We start from the raw sequence: 24,173 nt of genomic DNA, 5'->3' as shown, positions 1-24,173 counted from the left end.
CATGGCATGCCTTTAATCCCAGCACTCAGGAGGCAGAGGCAGGCGGATCTCTGTGAGTTTGAGGCCGGGCTGGACCGACAGCCTCCAAAACAATACAGAGAAACCCTGTCTCGTAAAACAAAAAACAAAAAAAAAATTACTGGTCTCTTTCAGTCAGTCAATGTTCTGGTCATGGGCAGCAAACATGCCAGAAGCATCAATGGTCCTGAATTACGAACTCAGCTCTTAGGTCAAGGCAAGGACAGCTTGTGGGTAAAGAGGTTTATGCTCCACCAAGCTTTGCTTTTAAAACTCAGGAACCAGTGCTTAGGACATTGCTTTTGGGGAACAGTGGAGATGAGTGCTGAGATGTAAGAGCAACCAAGGCAGGAGGGCTGGCAGTGGCCTTGATGATAAGCTCTGAGGGCACTGTTGCAAATGTGGGGGAGGTGACATAGGGACAGGACATGGGGATGGATAGAACAGAGGACACGGGAAAGATTCTTACCAGTCAAAAAGGACAAAAGCTGGTTCCACAAGAGGTTTGGGCACGGGGTGTCTAGGATACGCCAGCAGGTGCCTCAGTAGGGCAGAAGTGGAGTAAGGTGCTCCCTACAGAGGGTACAGGGACCTGGGGCTTTGTCCTGATCACTCCTGCAGGAGAGGGGCAGGAGGGCTGGGCGTGCTCTAGTCTGAAAGCAGCAGAACAGATAAGTACCAGCTTTCTTGAACTAGAAATTGAAGTGATGGCCAGAGGGCACAGGTGGGTGTCAGACATCAAGTTCAATTGTCCAAAGGAGGGAAGTTGCAGTTCTGTGTGGCTGAAAACAGTCTGGGATTCATGCATGGTTTAAAAAGACAGAATATCTGGATAACGTTAAAAAGGCAACAATGGTTCTCTTTCATGGGGTGGGGAGACTTATGGATGTTTTATTTTCCCAACGTTGCTAAGTATTAAAAATGAAAATGGTAGGAGCTGGAGAGATGGTTCAGCAGTTAAGAGCACTTGCTGCTTTTCCACAGGACCCAGCACCCACATGGGAGCTCACAACCCTTGGTAACTCCAGTTCCAGGGCATCTGATGCCGTCTTCTGGCCTGTGCAGGTACCAAGCACACACTCGACACACAGACAAATATACAGACAAACCACACAGATGCTTAAAAATTAAAACAAGAAAGTGGTAGCTCACAATGGGAGCATTCAGAATTAAAATGTTGACAGTACAAATGATGGGAAAGTTTAAACAATACAGAAACAAATATTCTGCTTCCCCAAAGGTGCCCACTGTCACTCATCACGGGGCTTCCTGCCTGAACAGTGCACAGATATGCTTCCTCAGGGGTATGCACATTGCTTTTGGAGAAGATGGGAAAGAGAAATTCATTTTTTAAGAACAAGAAGAGCAAAACCTCGCAAGTTTTACATTAATTCCCCTCTAATATAAAGTATCCACTGTGATTAAGAAAACACTTCTTTGCTTTCCTGCCTTCTTTGCTTAAAGGGTTTGGCTAGTTGAAAGACAAAAGAGGAAAAATTATTCAATCAAACTTTTGTGTAAAAAAGAAAACATATAATAAATAAAGCATCTGTTAGATTCAGGCACAAAACTGTATGTGGTAGTTTTGTCTGTTTGCTCTCTCTTAAAATAATTGTGCAGTTTGCAAGTCAGTTCTCCAAGTCAGATGGAGAATCACAATCATGACACAATCATGAGACAACACAGTCTAGCTGTCAGAGGCAGGGGTGGGGGTGGAGGTAGGAGGGTGGGAGTTGTGTGAGAGCAGAGGCCTGCATTCCTGGTACTTGAGAGGAGCTAGCTGGCTGGAGGCTCAGGGTCTGATAGGAATCCAGGATGCAGCTGTGTCCATTGGAAAGGAACTCTAGGCTAGGATGACCAAATGGCCTATTAGTCATGAAGCTGAGGCTCTTCTGGGTACGAGGACGGTCTTGTATTGGCCAAAAGAGCACAGGAGGTAGACTTAAAAGAGGCTTGGCCTCATCATGCCTCTAGGCTGACCTTACGAAGAGAGGTGGCTTATGCACCTTTCCCCTACCTTGGACCATTCCACAGCCCTCACTCTCTACGGTGTTCCATAGCTCACAGTCTCAGACTGCAAATGACTTTACTAGTCCTGGTGTTTGCCTTGTGCTAGATTCTAAAGAAGTCAAACAAAGCTAGAGCTGGAGTTACAGGAGAGTGTGGCTGCGGTGCAAGGAGAGGAACAGTGGTCTTCAGGCAATCTGGCTGATACATCCAAGTCTAGAGAATGACCTCCTTGGTTTTCTGACACTGCAGGGAAACAGGATGCTTTTCCTGACCACTGTGCTACAGGGTTCATGACAGCCAGGAATTCAGCTGTAGTGTATGGTTTTAAGCACCCAAGTGTTTGTATTGCATCGCGGTAGAAAGTGAAATGAAATGCTGATGGAGAACTTTCCATTTCAAACACTGGCCAGGCACCCAGAAGCAGGTTCTGAGGAGAGGACTGCAACACAAGACTCCTCCATTTCACCACCGTAGTGGAAACCAGACACCCGGGTGTGGGAAGGAAGCTCAATACAAAGGTGTCTGATTGCGTTTATTCTTCTTACTAAACTCTTACACAATGGACATGTGATGAAGACCACGTTAGGGAATATTTAATAGTTGATATTTGAATGACATATGAAGTTACTACTTATTAAATTATTAAAACACAGAATAGTATAATACGTACTCTCTTCCATAATATTTTGGTCTGTTTTCCACCTATATTAAAAAGAAAAAAATGTTAATAATGCCTTTGAATTCAAATCAGCCAGAAAAAATGTGATTCAGAGAAACATCTAGCGTCCCAGTTGTAATTTTATTATAGATTCATTCACCAAATCAGAGATCTATGAAACTTTGGAATTAATCAACACACTCTAATGATTCCAATGATCCAAATGATCCCAATAAAGAATTTTCAAAAAGATAACAGTACCCTCCTAAAGGAAACAAAGTGTTGCTTATTTTAAGAGTAAGGGATTTATAAAGATATTCTAACTTCATTCTAAAAGACAAGACAGATACTTCTAGAATGAATAAAACAATCATTTATTTCAATCTTCATTTAATTGTTTTGTTTTGTACTTGTAAATAAATAAGGGTTTGCACCTGGATAAAACATAAAGAAATTATCATTTGGTTTCTTCTCAAACCAAATTGGGAGTTTAATATTGTTTATTTTTCAACAAATGCCTCATAATAGGGCACAGTCCATTTGATACCAGAGGCGCAGCAAATGGAGGGCAAGAATGAGATGACTCCATCCTATAGATCACACATGTGTGTCATCTGTCACATAAGAACTTTGCTTTCTGTAGCTCAGTATTGGCTTGGTAAGAGATGAGCACAGATTTTCACATTTGGCTCTTGGTCCTGCTTTAATTCTTGGGACACTCCAAGTACAGTTGAACCACATGAAGCTAGAAGTCTTATTGACAGTTGAACATTTGGGAGCAAATGTGTGTCTGTTCACTGGTGTAAGATATGAGCCTGGCAGGTTTTTCTGTCTGTCTATTGTCAGTTCGTCTACAGCCAAATAGACTGTTCTCCCAAGGAGGCTCACATATAGGGTCAAGGGTTGGATTTCTAGGTGCCAGGCAGGTTCCTAGTATAGCTCCATCTCCCCTGTATCTCAACAGGGGCCATAGGATAGAGGCCATGGGAAAAGTTCAGAAGGGGCGTCCAGGGTTTTGAAGACCACTGCAAATCTACCTAAGACAAACCCAGCTCACACACAGCTAATCACCTACACATTTCTAAGCATGTGTCCTCTCTACTGTGCATTTCACACTTGAAAAGCACTCAATCAAAAAAACTGCTGTTAAGTCTTGATTTTCCAGGTGTGAAGTGTGCTCCTTGTTTTTGTGAAGAAATGCTTACATGATATAATCAACCAAAGCACAGAGCTTGTGAAGAGGCCCCCTTTTAGCAGGTGGCTTTTCTATAAATGCTGTGTTCTATTGTCATTTCACACACCCGGAACTTTTAAAATATGAGCTGAACATTGTCACTGACATCATTCTATTGGCTTTTGAAGTTCTTACTTATGTGCTACTACTGATATTCAATTGCCAAACTGCCATAGAGACAGTTTAGATCTAGAAAACCTAATGGATATAGGCAATGCATGACGGAAAATCCCTTTCTTTTCTTAGAGATGGAATATTCCAAAATTAGAAATGGTTCATTCTCTAAAAGGGAGAAGTTTTCACTCCCATCATTTTGGCTAATCTGTAACACAAGGTGTAAAATCTGAGCATAGCTTTTAGCCCTGTTCCATTCCCTACCCTCTATTTCTTCCCCCAGGAGATGAGTAACTAATCAATCTTCTCATGTGGACAGCATGGTAGGTAAGGTTAACTCCTAACTCCTGGAATGTAGGCAAGAGGTCAATAACTGTGGAATCTAATTGATTCTTAATAAGGTAGCAATCACCTTCAGTTCACTCATCACTTAAGAAAATACACAGCACATGTATTAGGTTTAGGGCTTAGTCCTGTCATTGTTCATGCAGTGATGGCCGAGCAAATACAGGGAGGACACAGCCGTGAAGGGCTCACAACATGTGGGAATCACAAGGAGAAATATAACACAGACTATCAAAAATGGAAATCTTTAAGTCTCCCAAATAAGATCTTGCCCAGAGGAGACTTGGATCCGAGGGAGGGACAAGCCCCTTATGTGTGAAACCATTAGATCATAAACCAGGGACACAAGTCACCAAGAACATTGTGTACGTGGAATGGAGACAAGGAAGAGGCTCCAAAAGTTGCCAGAGAAGTATGGTAAAAATATTACTCCACCTTTGTCTAAATTTGAATTTAGGTAGGCATCCTGGTGTTCTTTATTATCTCCTCATTGGGGAACTTGACACAGGAAGAGAGGAAAGATGGGCACACAAGAGAAGAAGGCAAGGATGGACTTGGCCCCATGGCCACAGGTCCACTGCAAATCTGTTCTGAAAACAATCTCTTTCCCTTTGTCCTTTCTGCAGCTCTTACAAATGCATGCATGCATGCATGTATGTATGTATGTGTATATATTATATAATAGATATTATACAAAATATATATGTATTTGTAGTTATTTGTGATAAGAAAATGGCTGTGGTTAAAACCGCCTTTTTTTCCTTTTCTAAACTTTTTACTGGCAGAAGTCTCAGCAGAGTCTACACTCCAGTGAGCCTTAAACCAGCCTGGTACTTACTCTTTAGTTAAAGGACCCTGGAAAGACAAATAACCTCGACATCTTTTTCAAGCTGGATGATACTAGAACCTTGGATCTGAACAAAACATTGTCATCTTGGTATCATAGTTGAAAGGGACAGAGTCCTGACCAGCAAGACTGCTAACCTCTACACTGTGGCCCAGAAGAACCCAATATACTCTTTCCCTAGGCAAAGCTCCCCTAGTTCCCTAACCATGGGATTCAGATTTGCTCTCTCTCTCTCTCTCTCTCTCTCTCTCTCTCTCTCTCTCTCTCTCTCTCTCTCTCTCTGTCATATATATACATATATATGTGTGTGTGTATATGTATATATATGTATATGTTGTATGTGTATATATGTATGTATATATTGTGTTCTCTGACACACACATATGTATATATATTGTATGTATATACATACATATGTGTGTGTGTGTTTCTAATGCATGTCCATGTCATGTGCGCATGCATATAGGGATACATGGAGGCCAGAGGACACTGGGTGTCCAGCTCTATCATTCTCTGACTTATTCTTTGAGAGTCTCTCACTTAATCCAGAGGGGTTTTGGTTTGTTTTCTTTCTGAGAAGGAACCCTCTCATGCTACCCATACTGGGAGTCCTCAAATTTAGGAATTCTACTTATCTCGCCCCCCCCCCCCAAGTACTGGCCTGACACCATGTGCCATGGTGCCGAGCTTTCTGCTTTCTGAGTATTTTCTGAAGCAGGAGTCATGTCTTTCCTCCTCTTCATTCCCTTCTCAGGATGCTCTCCATGTCTGCAGATTAGAGATGCCATGCAAGGGTCTGAGCCTCATGCAATCCCACAAAATGAGTCAGGCAGGGAGAGCCTATACTCTACCTTGGTGACAAAAAGTACCAATTTATTGCTAAAGCATCCTAAATGTTGCTAAAATTCTCCTGAATAACCATTGAACACTGTAATAAGAATTTTTGTATGATATGAAACATTGTAGGATTCATTTTCTAATGGTCTAACACTCAGTAGAGTAATACATATGTATGCCTCTGTGAGGTATAGAGCTGACAGACTGGGGATGTCATTACCCTTCTTCACTGAGCACATACTATAATAAAAATAAACAATACTGTTGCCAAGGATCTGAATGCTAATCCCCAAGTGGAACAGAGTTGGCGGTACCCTTGGGTGTGCTTAAGCTTATTAAACACCAACTACAGTTCCTTAGGGGGAAGGGAGGGTATCGTTCTCAATGTTTAAACTCAGGCCAATCAGGGCAACACAGAGCTCTGGAAGAAGCCGCCTTCCACAGGCTGGCACCCTCCTACTAAAAGTATCATGAAGAAGAGTGTCACCAAGTCATCAGGACCACAGCCTTGCCTTCACAACGAAGCTTGAATCTGCACCTCAAAGAGGAGTCACAAAAGTCTTAGGGTCTTGGGTACCAGGCATCGGAGAACTTGGTACAGTAGGCTATGAACTGAGGAAAGATGAGAACTTGGTACAGTAGGCTATGAACTGAGGAAAGATGAGAACTTGGTACAGTAGGCTATGAACTGAGGAGAGATGATGGCTAGATGGCTAGTAAGCCACTGTAGCCAGTCGTGTTCAGAGAGCAAGAGCTCAGCAGAAGTCCACAGAAGGAGGGAAAGAGAATGGAAGCAGCTCTTTCCTCACCATGAATCTCCCTGCTGCGTGACCCTGCAGAGGTTATTAAACTGCTTTGCATATGATTTTCTCCAGTCTTTAATAATATTGGTGCTATCAAGACACGCTATTTTAATATGACAGTATCAGAGAGCAGATGAGGCATTGCCTATAAAAACCGAGGGGTGTGGAACAGTCTGGGCAATGATCTTACACTGCCGAGTGCTGCTACATACTCTGCGTTGTTTTTCTATGAGTTATCTCATTAAGTTCTTCATACACAGGAGGTGAATGAGGACTCAGCTAGCACCAGCCTCTGCATGACACCCCTGACCCCAGCGTCTCCCTGCTGTCCAGCAAGGACGAAAAAGGTCAAGGCCTTGGTTGGCTCCCGAAATGCTTCCCTTTAGCTAATTTGCTTATCAAGAGGACTCTGGGTTTCTCTTTCCTGGGGATGAACACCTTAAAGCCTCTCCCCCAGGGATCTGAGTTCTATCAGCCAGTTAGACAACAAGAACACCAATAAATTTGCCTCAACGTCTTGATATTCTGAGTCTTGCATCCTTTTCCTGTGATTTAGAATCACATTCCTCCTCAAACTAGCAGGTTTATCCCTCAACTTATTTTGCTAATTTTAAAGAAGACTTTTCAGCAATTTGCAAAGCCTGGACGAGCATTCTGGTGACAGCTGCACTGTGAGAGTCAGGAGGTATAACCCTTAAATGAGTTTCTTTATAGTCAGATTATTGTTGCTTAGATAAACACACACTCCTTTATATTCAGCACAAAGACATTTAAAGAATATCGTTGAGTCTTCTGTAAATAAGGTTTCCAATTATTGGGAAAAAAAAAACCCAAAGCTTTTCTAATCCCTTAGCAGCTGGTATACATTAAGTTTATACTTAACAGAAATAATTTTAAAACCTAATTTAGGAGCCTCATGCACGGCAGCCAGATTGAAGGGTTTTCTGAGATACGCATCAAATGTGGGAGAAAAGGCCTTTGATGGGAGATTAGAACTGGTCATACTGGGGCGATCCCATCCACAAAAACTAAAGATGGTTAATGCCTTTCTAATTAGAAACCAAAGGTCTCTGCTGAAAAGGAAATAAAATAAAAGCCCAGGAATTTTCACTCTTATAATTGAAAGTGCCTGGTATAGAGTGAACTGAGCACATCCAAATCCCCCACTTCTTTCTAGAACCCAGAGCCGTATTTTTCCCAGGGCATCTCTTTAAGTTTTCTGAACCTGTGGCTGAGCCCTGAGAACAGGCTCCCTCCCTTCTTTAACACAATGTGTTGTGACTGTCTGCCTGGGGCTGAAGAAATGGTGCCAAGATTAAGAGCATTAGCTTTCTTGCAGGGGGACCTGCAGCTGTTCCCACACACGTGGTGGATGACAGCTCTGGTTCTAGGGGATCTGATGCCCTCTTCTGGCCTCCATGGGCACTATACATATTTGGTGCACATACGTACATGGAGGCAAAACACTAGAACACATGAAATAAAAATGAATCTTAAAAGCAGAAAAAAGAAACAATTGTCCAGTTTGACAGTCAGTGGGCTCTGCTTGTTCTGTGAGTACAAGGTCAGGTAGTGTTAGGACTTTGTGAAAACAGTGAATGTGTCCGTGCGCAGGTGGACCAAAGCAGCTACGTCCTTTGCTCTGCTTCCTGCCTTTAACTTTTCTTCTTAGATTTTCCCAGGAATTTGATTTAAAATTAGTGGTACTAACGGAGAAAAAGATACTTACATGTAAAATACTTCTTCCTAGACCAGCAGTTCCCAACAGAGATAACCCGGTAAAGGGTAAAATAAAAATAAAATTCCAGGGTTTACTCATGGCCAGAAACTTCACCTTAATACATTTGACCCTGCGCCTGTTTTGCTTCAGATTATGCTTCTTGCCTTGTGCAATTGCAAACTCAGACGCCTCTCTTTTGATCACTAAAAGTTATCTTGACCTCTTGATTGCACGTTCTTCTTCAACCTAAACGACCCTGTTCTCTTAACCCTTCTAAAAAGGCTCCACTCCATTCCTTATTCCCCTGAACTACTTTAATTCTCCACATTCCCCCCAAACCCAAGGAGCCTGATCTACTGAATAGATGTTGCAGCCGACACTGGGGGAGTTAAGGGGCAGGCTGGTGAGCTCGCTTGCTTAAGTCCTCTCTCCTCTTGGTGGATTATTTCCTTCAAAGCTTAATGCATGCTCAAAGAGAGAGAAAGGAGGACTGATGCAGAGAGAAAGGAGCTTAGGATGCAGCAGAAATGAAGATTTGTTCAGTAAGTGCTAATCTCTTTTGCATATACAGTCTTTTCTGGAGGGTATTTAGACAAGTCCCTGGAACCCCTGCTCAATGGAAATTTAATTTTGAAGATAAACTCACTGTGTATCTATTATGCTCTGTATGCACATTTGTGATTTATAGTTTAAGACAGCTATCTCTGTCTCTTTCTGTATTTCTCTCTCTGTGTGTGTCTATCTGTCTCTGTCTCTGTCTGTCTCTCTCTCTGTCTCTGTCTGTCTCTGTCTCTGTCTCCGTCTCCCTCTCCCTCTCCCTTTCCCTCTCCCTCTCCCCTGCCAAGATCAAGTCTTTCCCTTGGGGATAATACTGTTCTCTGAGAATTCGTGTTCCTGTGAGTTCTTCATGCCACCAGAGTACTTATACAGGCTTTCTTCCACCAGGCTGGTGGGCTGTGTGCCTTTGCATCTTTCTCAAGAGCAGGAAGCTGCAGCTCAGGGTGGGTACCACTTTGCTCTAATAGCTCAATAGAGCCAAGACTGAAGCCCAGCTCTGATTTCAGGTCTGGTACTCATTTCTCTACATCACAATAATTCTCTAAAGTCCAGAAACTTGTTCCGTTATAAAAAATGCTCAATATGTTGCTTCTAGGTAGGCATTCCCCCAAGAACTCCCCAGCAGAGAAATAAAACAGAAAGCATTTACTGATGCTTGTCCTTACTTCTGACCGTTCTGAATTCCACAGCAGATTCCTGAGCTGGCCTGTGTGCTTTCTGCAGCTTTGACACTGAGCCTGCCTCCTGTCTGTCAGTGCTCAGCACCCCAGAGAGCAGCTCTGCCTCTCAGCCTTCTCTGCTTGCACAAGTAGTCTTTGCTTTCTTGATGCCTTTGTGGGAAACTCCTCATAGATCTGGCTGAATCTATGAAAGGCTCGAAGGTATTCAGAGCAGACACGTGCACGCTTCACTGGCATTCCACAGCATTTTGAAGCATATCTACTTGTCCATCCTTTATTTCCCATCAATCCAACTTTTAAAACTATGAACTTCAAAGTGGAGGACTTCACACTCGTCTCCCAAAACATTAAAATGCAAATAATTAGCCAGCTTCAGTGGCTACTAGATTTTTGATAGGAGCTGGCACCAGCTTTGTAAATTGTACACTGAAGCCAGTACAGTTTATATATCCAGGAAGTGTTACAAATGACAACTCCACCCAGCCTTTCAGCCCCTACTAAGCAGCACTGGTCACTTTTGCTAGCAGGCTGGCATCAGTAGGCAAGGGAGAACAGGACTACTGAATGCCTGCTTCTTGCTTCTGCCTTGGCCTTTCTGCCAGTGTGCATGTGCTAAACACATAGGGCAGGCTGTTCCTTCAGACGGTTGGGGGCACAGTCTTTCCTTCTGCCTCCACAGTGTTTGGGAGTGGGCAAGAATGAATGCCGGTGTGTTCTGTGCACAGCTGCTAGGCCTGCCTCTAGTCTAACTGCTTTACATGTATCAACTCACTCTTCAAAGCTAATGTTGCTCTTCGATTAGTGGTCAGCAAAGTTCTCTAGGCAAGGGTTGAACTAGAAAGAGTTTAGGCTCTGAGAACCGTATAGACTCTGTCTCAAGGATCCCGATCATTCAGAAATAAATGAACATTGTTATATTCTGATGAAACTTAGTACAAAACAATTCAGTGGGTTTTGTGTGCCAATCCCTCTGCTAGGCTAACAAAGGTGGGTGTCCCATTTTCAAAAATCTTTCACTTAGCACAAAACACAAAAACTTTCCATCCTTCCTAGGCCTTTCTAGGTAATGGTGGGCCAAGTCATCTCTTTGTGAGCAGGCCTCTCCATTTGCAGCACTGAGTGGAAGATATCTTTAATTTTTAAGCAAGATATGCTGAGTCAACTTAAATCTCTATGTACTGAGGCAGAAAGTGGACAGTCTATATATGTAAGCAATGAAGACTACAGAAACACAAATGAGCCTTTTGTGTATCCTTGATAGGCAAATATTGAAGACACAGCATTCAGCCTGCTCTTGAGAACCCATGGAACTTTGAGGACCACAACTGAGCAAAAGGATACCCAGGGAGTGCAATTAACTGCTTGGTAGAGATAGCCAGGGAGACACTGGAACAATTCATCACCCAATCGATGTGTAATTACTGAACAGGACACAAGGTGCTGGGTGCCAACCAATATGCCTTTTGTGAGGCTTTTCCTGGGGTATTTAATTTCCTTCCACAGGAGACAGGGAGATGACAGTGGCCATGTAAATAAGAAGGAAGGAAGAGATACCATCTCTAAAGTGAAACTTGCTGTTCTGTCCAACGAGGCCTGGAGTGTCAAGCAGGACTAAAACTGTGAAAGAGCACAGCACGCTTACCAATGGCTCAGCCAACCTCATGCTGGAAACCACAGAGGAGGGGGAGCTAAGGAAGGGTGCAAGTCTCAAGCATCAGCTAGGGACTGGCTTTTATTACCAAAACAGTCACGTAGATCCTGCATTAGAAGCTGCTCATTAAGCACTAAGTGAAGGAGTTAGGATCTTGGGTGCCAGAAATTCTAGTCACGGTGTTCCTGGCACAGTCACGAGGAATTTATTATTTTTTATTAAGGCAAAGGTTTTCTCAAAGCAGAAAGAAATCTAGCGAGGATGTTTTATGCATAGTCACTGATAAAGAAAATATGTGAGCAATCCCGAAGAGGTGGGGTTCATAACAGAATACTTAAAATATGAATAGGCATGGGTATGAATCATTAGTTGTGAACTTGGATACTTCTGTTAACTTTAACACAAAATCGTATCAGTGGTATAATGCCAGGTGGAGGGCTGAGTCAGACACTGACGACAGACCATATCCCTAACAAGGATTCCTAGTTGGTCTGTGAAACATGAGAGTGTTGGGAAAAGCTAGACCATGCAAAGAAGAAAGGCAAGACACCTTTAAAGGGTGGAAGTAACATATAGGAGGAAGGACACAGGGCAGAAACCAAGAGGGAATAGGATGTCTGGATGTCTACTTTGAGATCCATGAGAACCCTAACATACGGATGGCCCACCAGTATCAGGTCTTGATTCCTGTGTCCTTAGGCCATAGGATGGGTGTAGGATAGAAAGCAGAACAAAGCAAGAATAGTTCTGAGATCATTGGTTCTCACACTCGAGAAGGGAGACTGGCCTCCATCTCCAGCTTCTCATTCAGCAGGTCCAGGCTGGAACAGACAATATGCACTTCCAGGTAGGTTCCCGGGTGATGCCCTCACCTGGGCCCAGAAGCACACTTTGAGAGTCACTGTTAGAAGCCCTGTATTGGATGTGATCTCAACTCTCCTGTGCTGTCTGTCCCCATGGGAGTGTCCCATGGGACAGGATAGAAGAAGCCATTAGGCCACAGTGCAGGGCACAGGAAATACCTTCCACTGCAGCAGAAAACTGACTATAAACCAGCCATCAGGTGATATTTAGGGTCACCACATTAAAGTCGGGACAGACTAAAACTGCACCATCTGCATTTTTTTGATGGAAAATAGAGTCGAGATTTGAAAGTGGTTTTCAAGCATTAGGACACTTGACTAACTACACCACATTCCCCTAGGAGACTTGGATCATCATGGATAAAGGTGCAACCTGCCTCCGTCGGCGCTCCTTCTCTGTTAGCTTAACCAGAAGAGCAAAAATCTGGAACCATGTCTTCAAACCCCTGCAGTGCTGTCTTCTCCCTGCTCTTGCTTCTTCTCCACAGCCATCTCCCAGGTCCAGCACGGGCTAAAGTGCGAGCTGCTCTCTGTCTGTCTGTCTGTTGCTGTCTGTGTGTTGTGGGTGTGGCAATTTGATTTCTGTTTATATATTTTACCCATGTATGTAGTAATTAGCCTACCATCTCCACAAAGGCATGGATCCATTCACCAGGGCAGTGCCCTATGGCCCAGTTTCTGATACAAAGCCCCACTTTCCACATTGCCGCATTGGAGGGGACATTGAAACCACAGAAGTAGCCTGCAGTTGGCTTTCCAAAGAGGAGAGATTTTGCACTGTGACTGGCTGGTGGGGGGATGGGAGTGGCTCATGTTGCCCCAGGCTAGGCACATGCTGTGGTATATGATGCTTCGGTTGTTCTTTCTTTCCTCCACAATGGTGAGCTGTACCACAGCTGGTGTGACTGGGTAAGAGTGGGATACACATTCCCCACTTAGCTTTTAAGAAACAGAGACCACACGTGAGGCTAAAGAATCTTCAGGAAACGTCACAGCCCATTATCAGTGGCTGTGTGAGGGTCCCTTCCTTTTCCTCAGCCCACTTTCAACTCATTTTAAGTGTGGGTACACTGCTCTCTGTGCCCTGCTGGCTCTCCTTCTGCCTCTGCGTCCCTTGGCTCAGAGTTTCAGAACTGTATAGCAGTTGGGCCTCCAGAACTCAGGCCTGCCTTTTGTAAGTTCACCTCACAGATACTCCCAAGGGTCTGTATTAACTTAGAAGATGTTCAATGTATTCCAAAGACAGTGAACTCCTTCTTGTTTTGGAGGGGAGGTATATTTATTTGGAGAGATCAAATTATTTTCATTAAGAAATTTTTGTTTAAAAATAGGCACAAGGGGCTACAGATATAGCTTAGTTGATAGTATTTTTTCTTTTTTTTTTTTTTGCAGCAGGGTCTCACTATTCAGCTCCCCTAGCCCAGAACTCTGTCCGCCTCTACCTCTCAACTGCTGGAATTTAAAGGCATGGCTAGCCATGCCTGGTGAATTGGTAGAGTTCTTGACTAGCATGCATGGAGCTGTGGGTTTGATACTCAAAAATGCATAAACGGGGCATCAACAGGCACAGGGTCTCTCAAAGCAAAGGAAAGGAGAAAGAAAGGAGAACACATACTAAAATCGTTATCTTCAAGAAGAAAAGAGCTCATATGTCAATTCTTCTGCCAGACCATAGTCAGTGTAAGACCAAAGCAAGTCTGGCTAAGAACAAAATAGTGTGAAAAAAGGCTGACTGTGTTGGTGAGTAAGATGAAAGAAAGGAGGAAAACTGATGGGAAAAGCCTTTTATTCTTGGCTGTGTCGATAGTAAGAGGGAAGAAAGAGACCAGTGCAGAAAGCCCAGGATGAAAGGAATGGAAATGCTTCTACCAGAGAAGTGATTGCCTTCTGATCACTACACATAAAGCCAATTAAAGAGCAACAGGATTGATTTTTATTGCTGGATTGTCGAATCAACCTCACGACTTCAGAGCTGTCCCAGCTCCCGGTATCTTGCATCTGTGTTGCAGCCTCCCAGGATACACTTTGTTTTAAAACATTTGTTTCCAGTGATTAACACGGAAAGCAGAAAAATACTTTGAGTTGCTGGAATCTGTGATGGCAAACGGATTGAGTCCTTTGAGAAAGAGTTGGCCAATCCTGAAGACTTGTTCACATCACCCAGGCAAGCTTGAGACAAGACCAAGGCCTACAGCCCAAGATTGGGAAGCCGAGGTGGGACTAGTAAATCCTTAAAATGCATGATGAAGAGGAATGATTCTGTGGGCTTCAAAGGGCAGTGTTACAAATAAAAGTAAAAGGACGGCACAGGCTATTCAGAAACTCCAGAATGCAGAGGAAATGCCCTGAGCAAGGGAGGGACATCCAGGTGAGGTTTAAAAAGCATCCCACCCCCTGGCAGGTGAAACAGCGCAGTGAGGAGTGGCCTCAATGGATGAAGGACTGGTATCTCCTGTGTCCTGTCGAACCTCTGGCAATCGGAAGAAAGCTGGTTCTGGTCTCGAGCGCTGGGCGCCTCAGCTCCACAGCTGACTTTTGTATTAAAAGAATAGATTTCCCAAATAGATCGTTGCATGGCAAGGGAGCAGGAAATGAAGCCGTACAGAACGGAGAATGGTTTGAAATGATAGCCTGTCGTTTTATTCCCGTTTTGGAATTGTCTTTTGTAATCCTCTATTCTCCAGGCAGCAAAGTGGACAAAGGAGACTGAGTCATTTATGTCACCAAAGCATTTCTGCTTACGTGGTGTATCCCTTGTGCAGTGCTAGTGAAATCTGACTTTAAATTAGTCATGCAAACACTTTTTTACATTTTGGTCTTTTGGATAAGGCCAGAAAGAAACCTGTGCCATTCCAGGAAACGTTATCAGTCTGGGTTTTAAGTAAGCACCATAACTTCCAAAAGCCCAGCTCACCACCCTGATAACAGCACTGGGTAAAGCTGATACGATCTTAGCAATCCTCTGTGGATTTGGGATTCCCTACATCACCCATCTCGGTCCCTTCGCGTGACTTTGCTTTGTGCTTACTGATCACCCACTGTCGCTTGGCTGCACTCGATGCCAGGGATGGACTTCAATGATGGGAGTCTCTAAAGTATCTGTTCTTCCAGAGAGAGACCCACAAGTGACAAATATGTAAAGGAAGCATTTTAGGCTGGACGGTGGTGGCGCACGCCTTGAATCCCAACACTTGGGAGGCAGAGGCAGGTGGATCTACAGAGTGAGCTCCAGGACAGCCAGGGCCGTTACACAGAGAAACCCTGTCTCAAAAAACAAACAACTAAACAAAGCATTGTAGGAGGATATGAACAGGTTATTCCCCTTTTTTGCATGTCTTTTGTTTGTTTGTTTGCTTGCTTGCTTTTTATAGGCTTCAGTCAACCGTGGTCTGAAAATGTTAAGCAGAAAATTTCAGAAATAAACAATTCAGAAGTTTAAAATAACCTTATTACAATGTTAAAAATTGTTCTACTTTGTTTACAGGTTGTTAACCATTCACTATGTCTAACTTAAATGAAACTTTATTGAAGGGAAGTAAACAAATGTCTGGGCCAGCAGCCATCACTCTTGGGCATCTACCAGATGTCTCGAAATGTATCCTTTGTGGACAAGAGGGGCTCACCGCACTAGAGACAGAGTAAATCACTCACTGCACTCACTGTACTAGAGACAGAGCAAATCCGGTGCTAGGACAGGGACTATCTGACAGCTGGGAGGTGTGTATTCTCATGGGGCTCATGGATGGCCTGGTGTTAGGTAACATTGAATCTAAAACCAAGACAGGCAGACAGCCTGGGACCCATTGGAGAGCTGTCTGGAAGGAAAGTTGGCCCCTTGCTAAGAACAGAGGAGAAAGGGGTGAGGGTGGGGATCAGAGAGCCAGGATTTCTGGAGCTATGTTACTGCACGAGCCAGGCCTGGTCTTTTCTGAACATTAGACTTTCAATGGCCTCGGCACCGCACACCTGCAGAAGCCAAGCAGACAGCTGGTAAAGGTCTTGGAAGCCCCAGAGAGAGAGAGAAAGAGAGAGAGAGAGAGAGGTCTCAGTTAAAGAAACAAATTTTGGAGAAAATTTTCTGCACAGTTCCTGCCAGACCACCCAAGCATACACTTGGTAGTTAATAAATGTTTATGAAGTGACTGGTTGATAATTCATGGAAAGGGCAAGTGAGGCTTTTGCTTCCTAGACAATGTTTTGAGTCTCTTGGCAAGGAGTGTTCTGGAAAAGAATGCCAGGTGCTGTGGCAGCTCGCTAAGTATTAATTTACAGTGATGAATCTTGAGAAATCAAGGGACCCTAAATTCCATGGCTGACTCTGCCTGGCCCAATTGGCTGTCTCTCACCCTCAGAATCTTCATCCTGGGCATCTTGCTCTGTTCCTTATCGCTGCCACTCTGCTCTCACATTCAGCGACTATTGCCATCACCCTGACCGTCCCCAGTGACGGTCTCAAAGCCTGCTCCCCACCGAGAACCTGCCCTGGCTCTTGCACGTTAACCGAGTACCTGCTATGTGTCAGGAGCCACACTAGATGCTTGTCCCATTTGTAGCCACTCTGTGAAGCAGATCTCTAACCTTGGGTTTGGCTTCTATCACTCCTGAAGAGTAAGGGCTTGGTTCTGGGACAGGTGGCAAGCAATTGGCAGAGAAAGAAGTCAGAAGCCAATGCTGACTCTGCAACTGAGCTTCTCCATTCCTGGCTCGGCTAGCTCTTCAGATATGCCTGTGGAGTCAGCCTGCAGTCCTCAGTGTAACCCATCAGGCATGTGGCACTGTGGCTTGCAGTTGGTTATCAAGTCAGGCTGACCTGATGTGTATCCTGGAGTCTCAGTGTCTCCTATCCCTGTCACTTTGGACTTCATTTTGCATTCATGTGGGTGTATATGGAACCAGTGAACCGGAGGCCTCTATTCTGAGAGATACATAGCCTGGGATGTTGAACAATGAGAGCAAGGACAGAGACCATAAGGATGTGGAGCCAGCCAGCCAGGGACCAGGGCAGAAGGACTGGGAAGAGATGGGGTGAAGATGAAGAGGGAACAGAGCTGTGTGGAGAGTTGAACCAGAAAAACATGTACATCAGAAGTCAGTATTCACTGTTCAAACAAAAAACCTTATTAGTGAACACGTTACAGGAACTTCACTCTGCCCATCACTGAGAAGATAATTCTGTCTTCATTACGTAGGTTCTCCCAAGAAGACGAGTGCATCACAAGGCAAAGTGATGTTTATCTAAGCAATGTCTAAGTAAAATGCTAGATCCATCCATCCAGGATTTGGATAGAAAATACTCACAGTTAACAGAACACTGGAGGACAAAGTGAGCCAAAGCTGGGCCTTTAAGTTTCCTTCAAGAACTGCAGGGAAGTCCACCCTTTATCACCTGACACCTGCCTCCCTGGCTGGCCACAGGCAGCCTACTGGGGAAATGGAACTGATGGGCACTCACTCCACACTAGGCTTTGTGCTGCCATGGGATATGGAACTTCTAGGGGCCAGCTACCTGTGGATCAAGCACCAGCCAGCAATCATCTCCCTGAGCCAAATTAGTCAAGGTGGAGAGATGCAAAGCATGATTTAAAATGTAGGGAAAGCTTAAAACTACACACGCAATGTATCCTTGGATGAGGCTGGTGGTGAGGACTGCTTGGCAGATCCTCAACACCCTGGATGTCTCAAGAGCATCACTTATAATCCAGGAAGAGTTTCTGGGACATGAGAATGTACCTATTGCCTTTACTCAAAGGAAAGCCGTCACAGCTGCCATGGGATTCTCATTCTCTCTCTCTCTCTCTCTCTCTCTCTCTCTCTCTCTCTCTCTCTCTCTCTCTCTCTCTCACCATTATGTCATCATTCTGTTCTCCTTTACTAAGATACTCCTCACAAGGCCAGTAGCCAAGTTCTTTGCTGTAGTTTGCACATCTGTACTGACAGTGCTCCATATACATCTTCTGACAGTGAACGAGGACCACTTGCTGTCCTTTCTGCTTTCAAGCACTGATGTTGGTGGTGCTCAACTTTGTTAGGGAGCTTGTTACTGCCTCCAGTGCAGTTCTTAATTATTTTAAAATTCTTAGTTGCATTCTAAATTTTACTTTTACTTTAATTTGATTGTATGCAAGATGGTGTGAGTGCATGTGTTTCTGTATATTGCTACTTGCATATATGCAAATACATAGATAATCCAGAGGGCAGTTGCAGTGTTGTTATTAAAGATCCATCTACCTTCCTTTGAGAAAAGGTCTCTCAATGGTTGGGAACTTTCCAAGTAGGCTAGGTTGTCTGGCTGGTCAGAAAGTGCCAGGCATTTGCCTGTTTCTGTCTCCCCAGTGCTGGGGTTATGAGCACATGTATCATGCCTGGCTTCTTTTACCTGTGTTCTGAGGATTGAACATGGGTCTGCACACTTAAAAGCAAATGCGATCAACTGGGCCATCTCCCAAGTCACATTCTAATTGCAGTTTTTTCTCAGACATCTCAAAACTGCACCCCTACACAATCCCTTCTTGAAGAAACACTAGATGAAAAGCAGCAGTGGGTAAATGAGCCTATTTAATAATTCTTATTTTGCTTAAAGCAAATTATCCTTTCTCTTATGTGAGTGTTACTGACTATCCAAAGGATGACACACTGAGGAGTTGGTGACAAGACCAGGCTGCCAAGTAAACTGGAAGTCAACTTGGAATTTTTTCATTATCATCAGATAGTCTCTCACGTGACATTCCTGGGATGAAAAAGTCTAGTGTATTCTCTATTAAGATCAAGATTAATTAATGAATGTCAGTCCCTTTCCATAGAAGTAAAATTTATGCAGAAAGTTGGTTAACTTGTGATAACGTAACTGAGGTACAGCTATAGATACAGGGGTGCGTGTACTGGTCTTTGAAAACCCACCGAGAAATCACTGATGTTCCTTGATGAGTCTCTAGAGTGTGGGGTGAGGGACTCCCCACCTTGGGAGGGAGTACAGAGAGCTTTAAAAGTGTGCTACTGCTCTATATTTAATTAAAGCAACAGCAAAAAGAAGCAAGCACCCATGGGCCTTCGATCTGAAGGGAATTAGGTGTGTTATAAACAAACTGGTCAGGATGAAAACAGAAAAACAGAACCTTGATCTTGTTCTTCAAATCTTGCTGGCCCCCAAGTGATGGGCAAACTGATTCATGAAGGAGGGCAATGGGAACCTCTGTGAGCTTGGTGGGATTTTTATGAGTGAATATGTTCTGAAAGCTACTTCCAGGATTGAAACATAGTTCCTTTTCATAAATGGCTTCATTATTTAAAAAATTTCAAGTAAATATGACAAAACAATAATCATTTGCTAACTGAAGATACCGTAAATATCCAGGTATTTATCAGTTTTGTGCTGCGTTTTCTGAAAACATTTCATAACTGAGTGTGTTAAAAGAGCCAAAACATGACCTTTCCCACCTGGTCACACATCACAGAAGGCCTAGAAGAGAAGCCACCGCTTGTGCTTTGCTAAATGGACACATTGTAATCAACAAATTGCCTTCTAAATAACTGTATACCCAAGTGTTACTGCTGCTGTCATCTTTGACCAGAGGCTTTTTTTTTTTGAGACAAGGTTTCTCTGTGTAGCTTTAGAGCCTACCCTGGAACTCACTCTCTTTAGCTCTCTAGACCAGGCTGGCCTTGAACTCACAGAGATCCGCCTGCCTCTGTCTCCCGAGTGCTAGGATTAAAGGCGTGCGCCACCGCTGCGGCGACTAGAGGCTTTTTTTTTAAGTTGGGAGAACATTAACTGCAGTGGCTCCTAACAGGTCAGATTGTTAAACTAAAGTGACTGCCGAATGCCAAGCCAGAAAAGGGACGTCTGTATCATTCCTGCCAATGTTCAGGTAACATTGAGGAAGACAGGGTGGGAAGAAGGTAAAGGAGGAACAAGACCTCATAGCATCTGTGATTTCCTGCACAAGATCTCAGGATCTGCATCAGATCAGGCTTGTCAATCCTCTGCCACACAGGGAGAAGGTGTTCATAAGGCCCCACCCTTCTCTGAGGATTCATGGGCAATTAATGGTGACTAGGAGAGCGAGAGCCATTTTCTTTTCTTCAGTGGTGTGTTGTAGCTTTCTATATGTTGCCCATACTCCTGTAACTAACCCTAATGAAACTGACGGGACACACTCACACTCACACACACACTCACACATACTCACACACACTCACACACACACTCACTCACACATTCATACTCACACACACACTCACACACACATACACACAGACAGGGTGGGGATAGGGCTAGTTGGGAAGAGAAAGGAGGCCCATGGGATGGGGACAAGACAGGATATGGGAGCGAATACAGTATCTACATGTATAAAATGTCACTAGGGAACTCATAACTGTATTATTAATATATGCTAATAAAGAATCCTTAGAGTCAGAGCAACTGTAACACAAAACAATCATACTACACATTTTGTGGTATTTACAAAGAGTTTAGTTCCTCTCTGCATTTACTAAAAATGTGAGACATTTGATTCTCGGTTTGTAAAGCCAGGTATTGAGATAACAGCATGCATTTTCAAGATAGAGTTATGAAGATATTCAATTTGGTGACACAGTGCCAAACGTTAATAGAAATCACCCCCAGGAAACCTGAAGTCCCTCCAGCATCATCCCACTGAGCTACCAATTTATCACACTTAACAAGGTGTGCTGGGAAGAGCTGAGTACCGACCTCCCGGGGACAAATGATCCTCTTGGGACGGGGAGCCTCTTGCTGCAGCTGATACACTGCCAAAAGAAAAAAATAAGATGATTATAATTAGGAAACCGCACTGCATAACACCTCACAAATTCCCAGCTAGGTTCATCCTCAGGACCATAGATAGAAAACAACAACAAAATCAAAAAAAAAAAAAAAAAAAAAAAAAACAGAGTACAGACGCATTCTTCAGACTAGGCGAAGTCAGAAGTCAGTTCATTTATATGGAAATTAGTCACTGAATGCAAACCAGCAAAATAGATTTCTTTGCTCTTATAAAGCCAATTTAGCTTCATAATTGTTGCTGGCGTTGTTCATTCTATGGCTTTCTTGGGAGACTAGATGCAGGTAAAATGCTTTTGATTATTTTAGAGATGAAATTCTGCTCGGGAGTACCTGAGTGTAGGATAATACAACAGGCCCCATGAATTTAAATGATGATGGCTCCTGACATAGCTAGAGAAGAGCTGGCATCAGGGACTGTCGTTTCTGAAATGTTACAGCTATGTACAAAGAGACTGGATTCTGTGAGTGAAGGAAATGCCAAGTATCTCTGTCTGTGTCTCTCTTTCTATGTCTATGTTTCTCTCTGTCTTCTCCCGACCCCCTCAATTCATACTACTGTGTTACTGTGTGTGTGTGTGTGTGTGTGTGTGTGTGTGTGTGTGCTGGCTAAATTTTTTGACAACTCACAAAACAGGGTCATCTGGAAGGAGGAATCTTAATTGAGACAATGCCACCATAAAATTGAAGATAGAAGACAGAAGCAAGTCTGTGGCAGCGATTTCTTGATTAATAATTGATACGGGAGGGCCCAGTCCACTATGGGTGGTGCCACCCTTGGGCTGGTGGTGCTGGGTTCTATAAGAAAGCAGTCTGAGCAAGCCAGTGAGGAGCACTCTTGCATGGCTTCTGCTTCAGTTATCATGCCCAACTGTGATCATGACAAGGAAGGAAAGTACTCTCCTCCCCAAGTTTGTTCACGGTATTTTGATCCCGGCACTAGAACACAGACCAGGACACAGGCATGCAAAAACACGTGACTCCATTCATTACAGCTCCCCAGACAATTACCTCGGGATTTTCCAGACTAATCTGAATTACCATCTCCATCCCGTCCTCTCTCTTTTAATCCCTCATTTTCTTTTTTTCTTTCCTTCCATTCTTTCTCCAGTGCTGGGAGTAAACCCAGGGTTTCCTCTGTCTAGGTAAGCACACTACCACTGAGCTGAACTCAGCCCTGATTATTCTCTTTAAGGGAATGACTACCCCGTGCCAATACTGTCAGACTCCAGTGTCATGAAAATAGATGCTGGAAACAAGCCAAGTTAATCTTATATGTGGAATAGTGAAGAGGAAAAACTAACTTTAGACAGTAAGTCTATAAAAAGGTAAAATCTAAATTCTATAAGGTATTTTGAGAAAGTACAATAATACAAGTACAGATTTGTGATTTAATCTTGACTTTACAAATAAAACCGAAGAATCTTACAGGAGAGGCAGCCAATGAGGATCTGGGCATGAAAACTATGAGACTTCATCTATAATTACAGCTCCTTAGTGCCTTCAGCTCAAAGTGGATGTTTTCTTACCCCAGTTAAGTGTGGATTCCACAGTTCCAGCATAGAGCAAACTAGGTAACCATTCCCAGTGTTGCAATCTGCTATATTTCTGAGTGTGAGTTGCTCTGCACCCATGTATGGAAAGAGAGAGCTTAGCATACAGAGAGCTTAGCATAACTTCTTGGCTCAGAAAGACACCAGGAAAGACAACTAAAAAGATGGCCTCCAAACAACTGACTCCCGTTTGAAGGAGAAGTCTGCATGCAGGTCTTGATGAAGCAGTGTGTGGGGAGGGGGCTGGAGGAATTGATGAGCTGTGGGCACATGCCACTGTCAGTCTGCAGACACTTGTCTGTCCCTTCCTCATCCCTGGCTTATGCGGTTCCACCCTGTCATCTTTCTTCCTATTTGGGTTTGTATTTTGCAGGCCTCTTGCTTCCTTCTCTTCCTGTATTTACTCGTTGACTGCAAGAGGTACCCAAGGCTGATCTTAGACCTTCTCCAGGTCCCATTCTGCCTCTTCCTCCCTCAGACACTGCTCACATCTAACACTGAATGCATAACTTACATTTACAAGGCCCCGTCTTCACTCAGAACTCTCAATGAAGTACTAGACCATACTCCCAACATCCTAGAGGCCTGCTTGCTGATGGGTTCTAAGGGCTTCAGTTCAGAGCTCAGTGTCTGGCATGATGCAATGCCTCACACGCTATCACCTAACCACATTCCATACTCTTTCACACACAGAAACTGCTCACCTGAACAAGGGGAAGCTCATTGACCCCAGACTGATGGCTGAGAAGCCAGCATGGGACTGATCCAGACGCCCTGAACATGGGTGTCAGTGAGGAGGCCTCGGGTAGTAGATCAGTATTTATCCCTGGCATATGAATGGACTTTGGGAGCCCGTACCACATGGAGGGATGCTCTCTCTGCCTGGACACTTGGGAGAGGGCCTAGGCCCTGCCCGGGATGATATGAGAGACTTTGGAGATCCCCCATGGACAGCCTCACCCTTCCTGGAGAACGAGTCTCCACTCGCTTGCATGGGGGGTTGGGAGGAGGTTGGTGGATGGTGGGGAAGGAAGGGAGGGAGAGGGAGCTGGGATTGACATGTGAAGCAAGCTTGTTTCTAATTTAAATTAAAAAAAGAAACAATAAACCTTGAATTGTTCCCCAAGATTTTCTACCTCAAATCCATTAACAAAAAACAATCCTAACCTAACCTTAAGTAATTATTTGAAACTTTGTTTTAGCTATGATGAACACCAAACCTGTGTACATATCTCCCACCACTAAGATTAAAGTAACATGAACTAGCCTAGATTCTGGGACTCATTTGTTTTCCTTAATCATTAACCTAAGTCACTGTCTATAGGGATCCTTAAGAGAAGCTCTAAGTCCTAGCTGTGTGGCACTTTCTTGTTCTTATTTTCAAACCACACTTAAAGGGCAGGCCCTATGCCATACAGTAGATGGCCAACACAAATGAACTCAGCTGTATTTTTGAAGATTTTTTTTGTCTCATAACCTTTG

The 24,173-nt window shown here is 43.8% G+C and overlaps 1 protein-coding gene across 3 annotated transcripts in view; it reads right to left on the bottom strand.

The window, feature by feature from the left end:
• The window catches only part of Chn2 (chimerin 2), a 252,893-nt gene that overhangs the window by 85,373 nt on the left and 143,347 nt on the right, over positions 1–24,173 (bottom strand). For all 3 annotated transcript variants that reach the window (XM_021231033.1, XM_005076808.4, XM_040738919.1), the window contains exons 3-4: positions 21,049–21,104; positions 2,699–2,730 (exon numbers count right to left, since the gene is read on the bottom strand). In XM_021231033.1, the coding sequence (XP_021086692.1) occupies positions 2,699–2,730; positions 21,049–21,104 (88 nt within the window). The remainder of the gene's footprint in view (positions 1–2,698; positions 2,731–21,048; positions 21,105–24,173) is intronic.

This window comes from Mesocricetus auratus, unplaced genomic scaffold (genome assembly GCF_017639785.1).
Source record: "Mesocricetus auratus isolate SY011 unplaced genomic scaffold, BCM_Maur_2.0 Super-Scaffold_100676, whole genome shotgun sequence".
NCBI lineage: Eukaryota > Metazoa > Chordata > Mammalia > Rodentia > Cricetidae > Mesocricetus > Mesocricetus auratus.
This window is presented reverse-complemented; position numbering and strand designations above follow the sequence as displayed.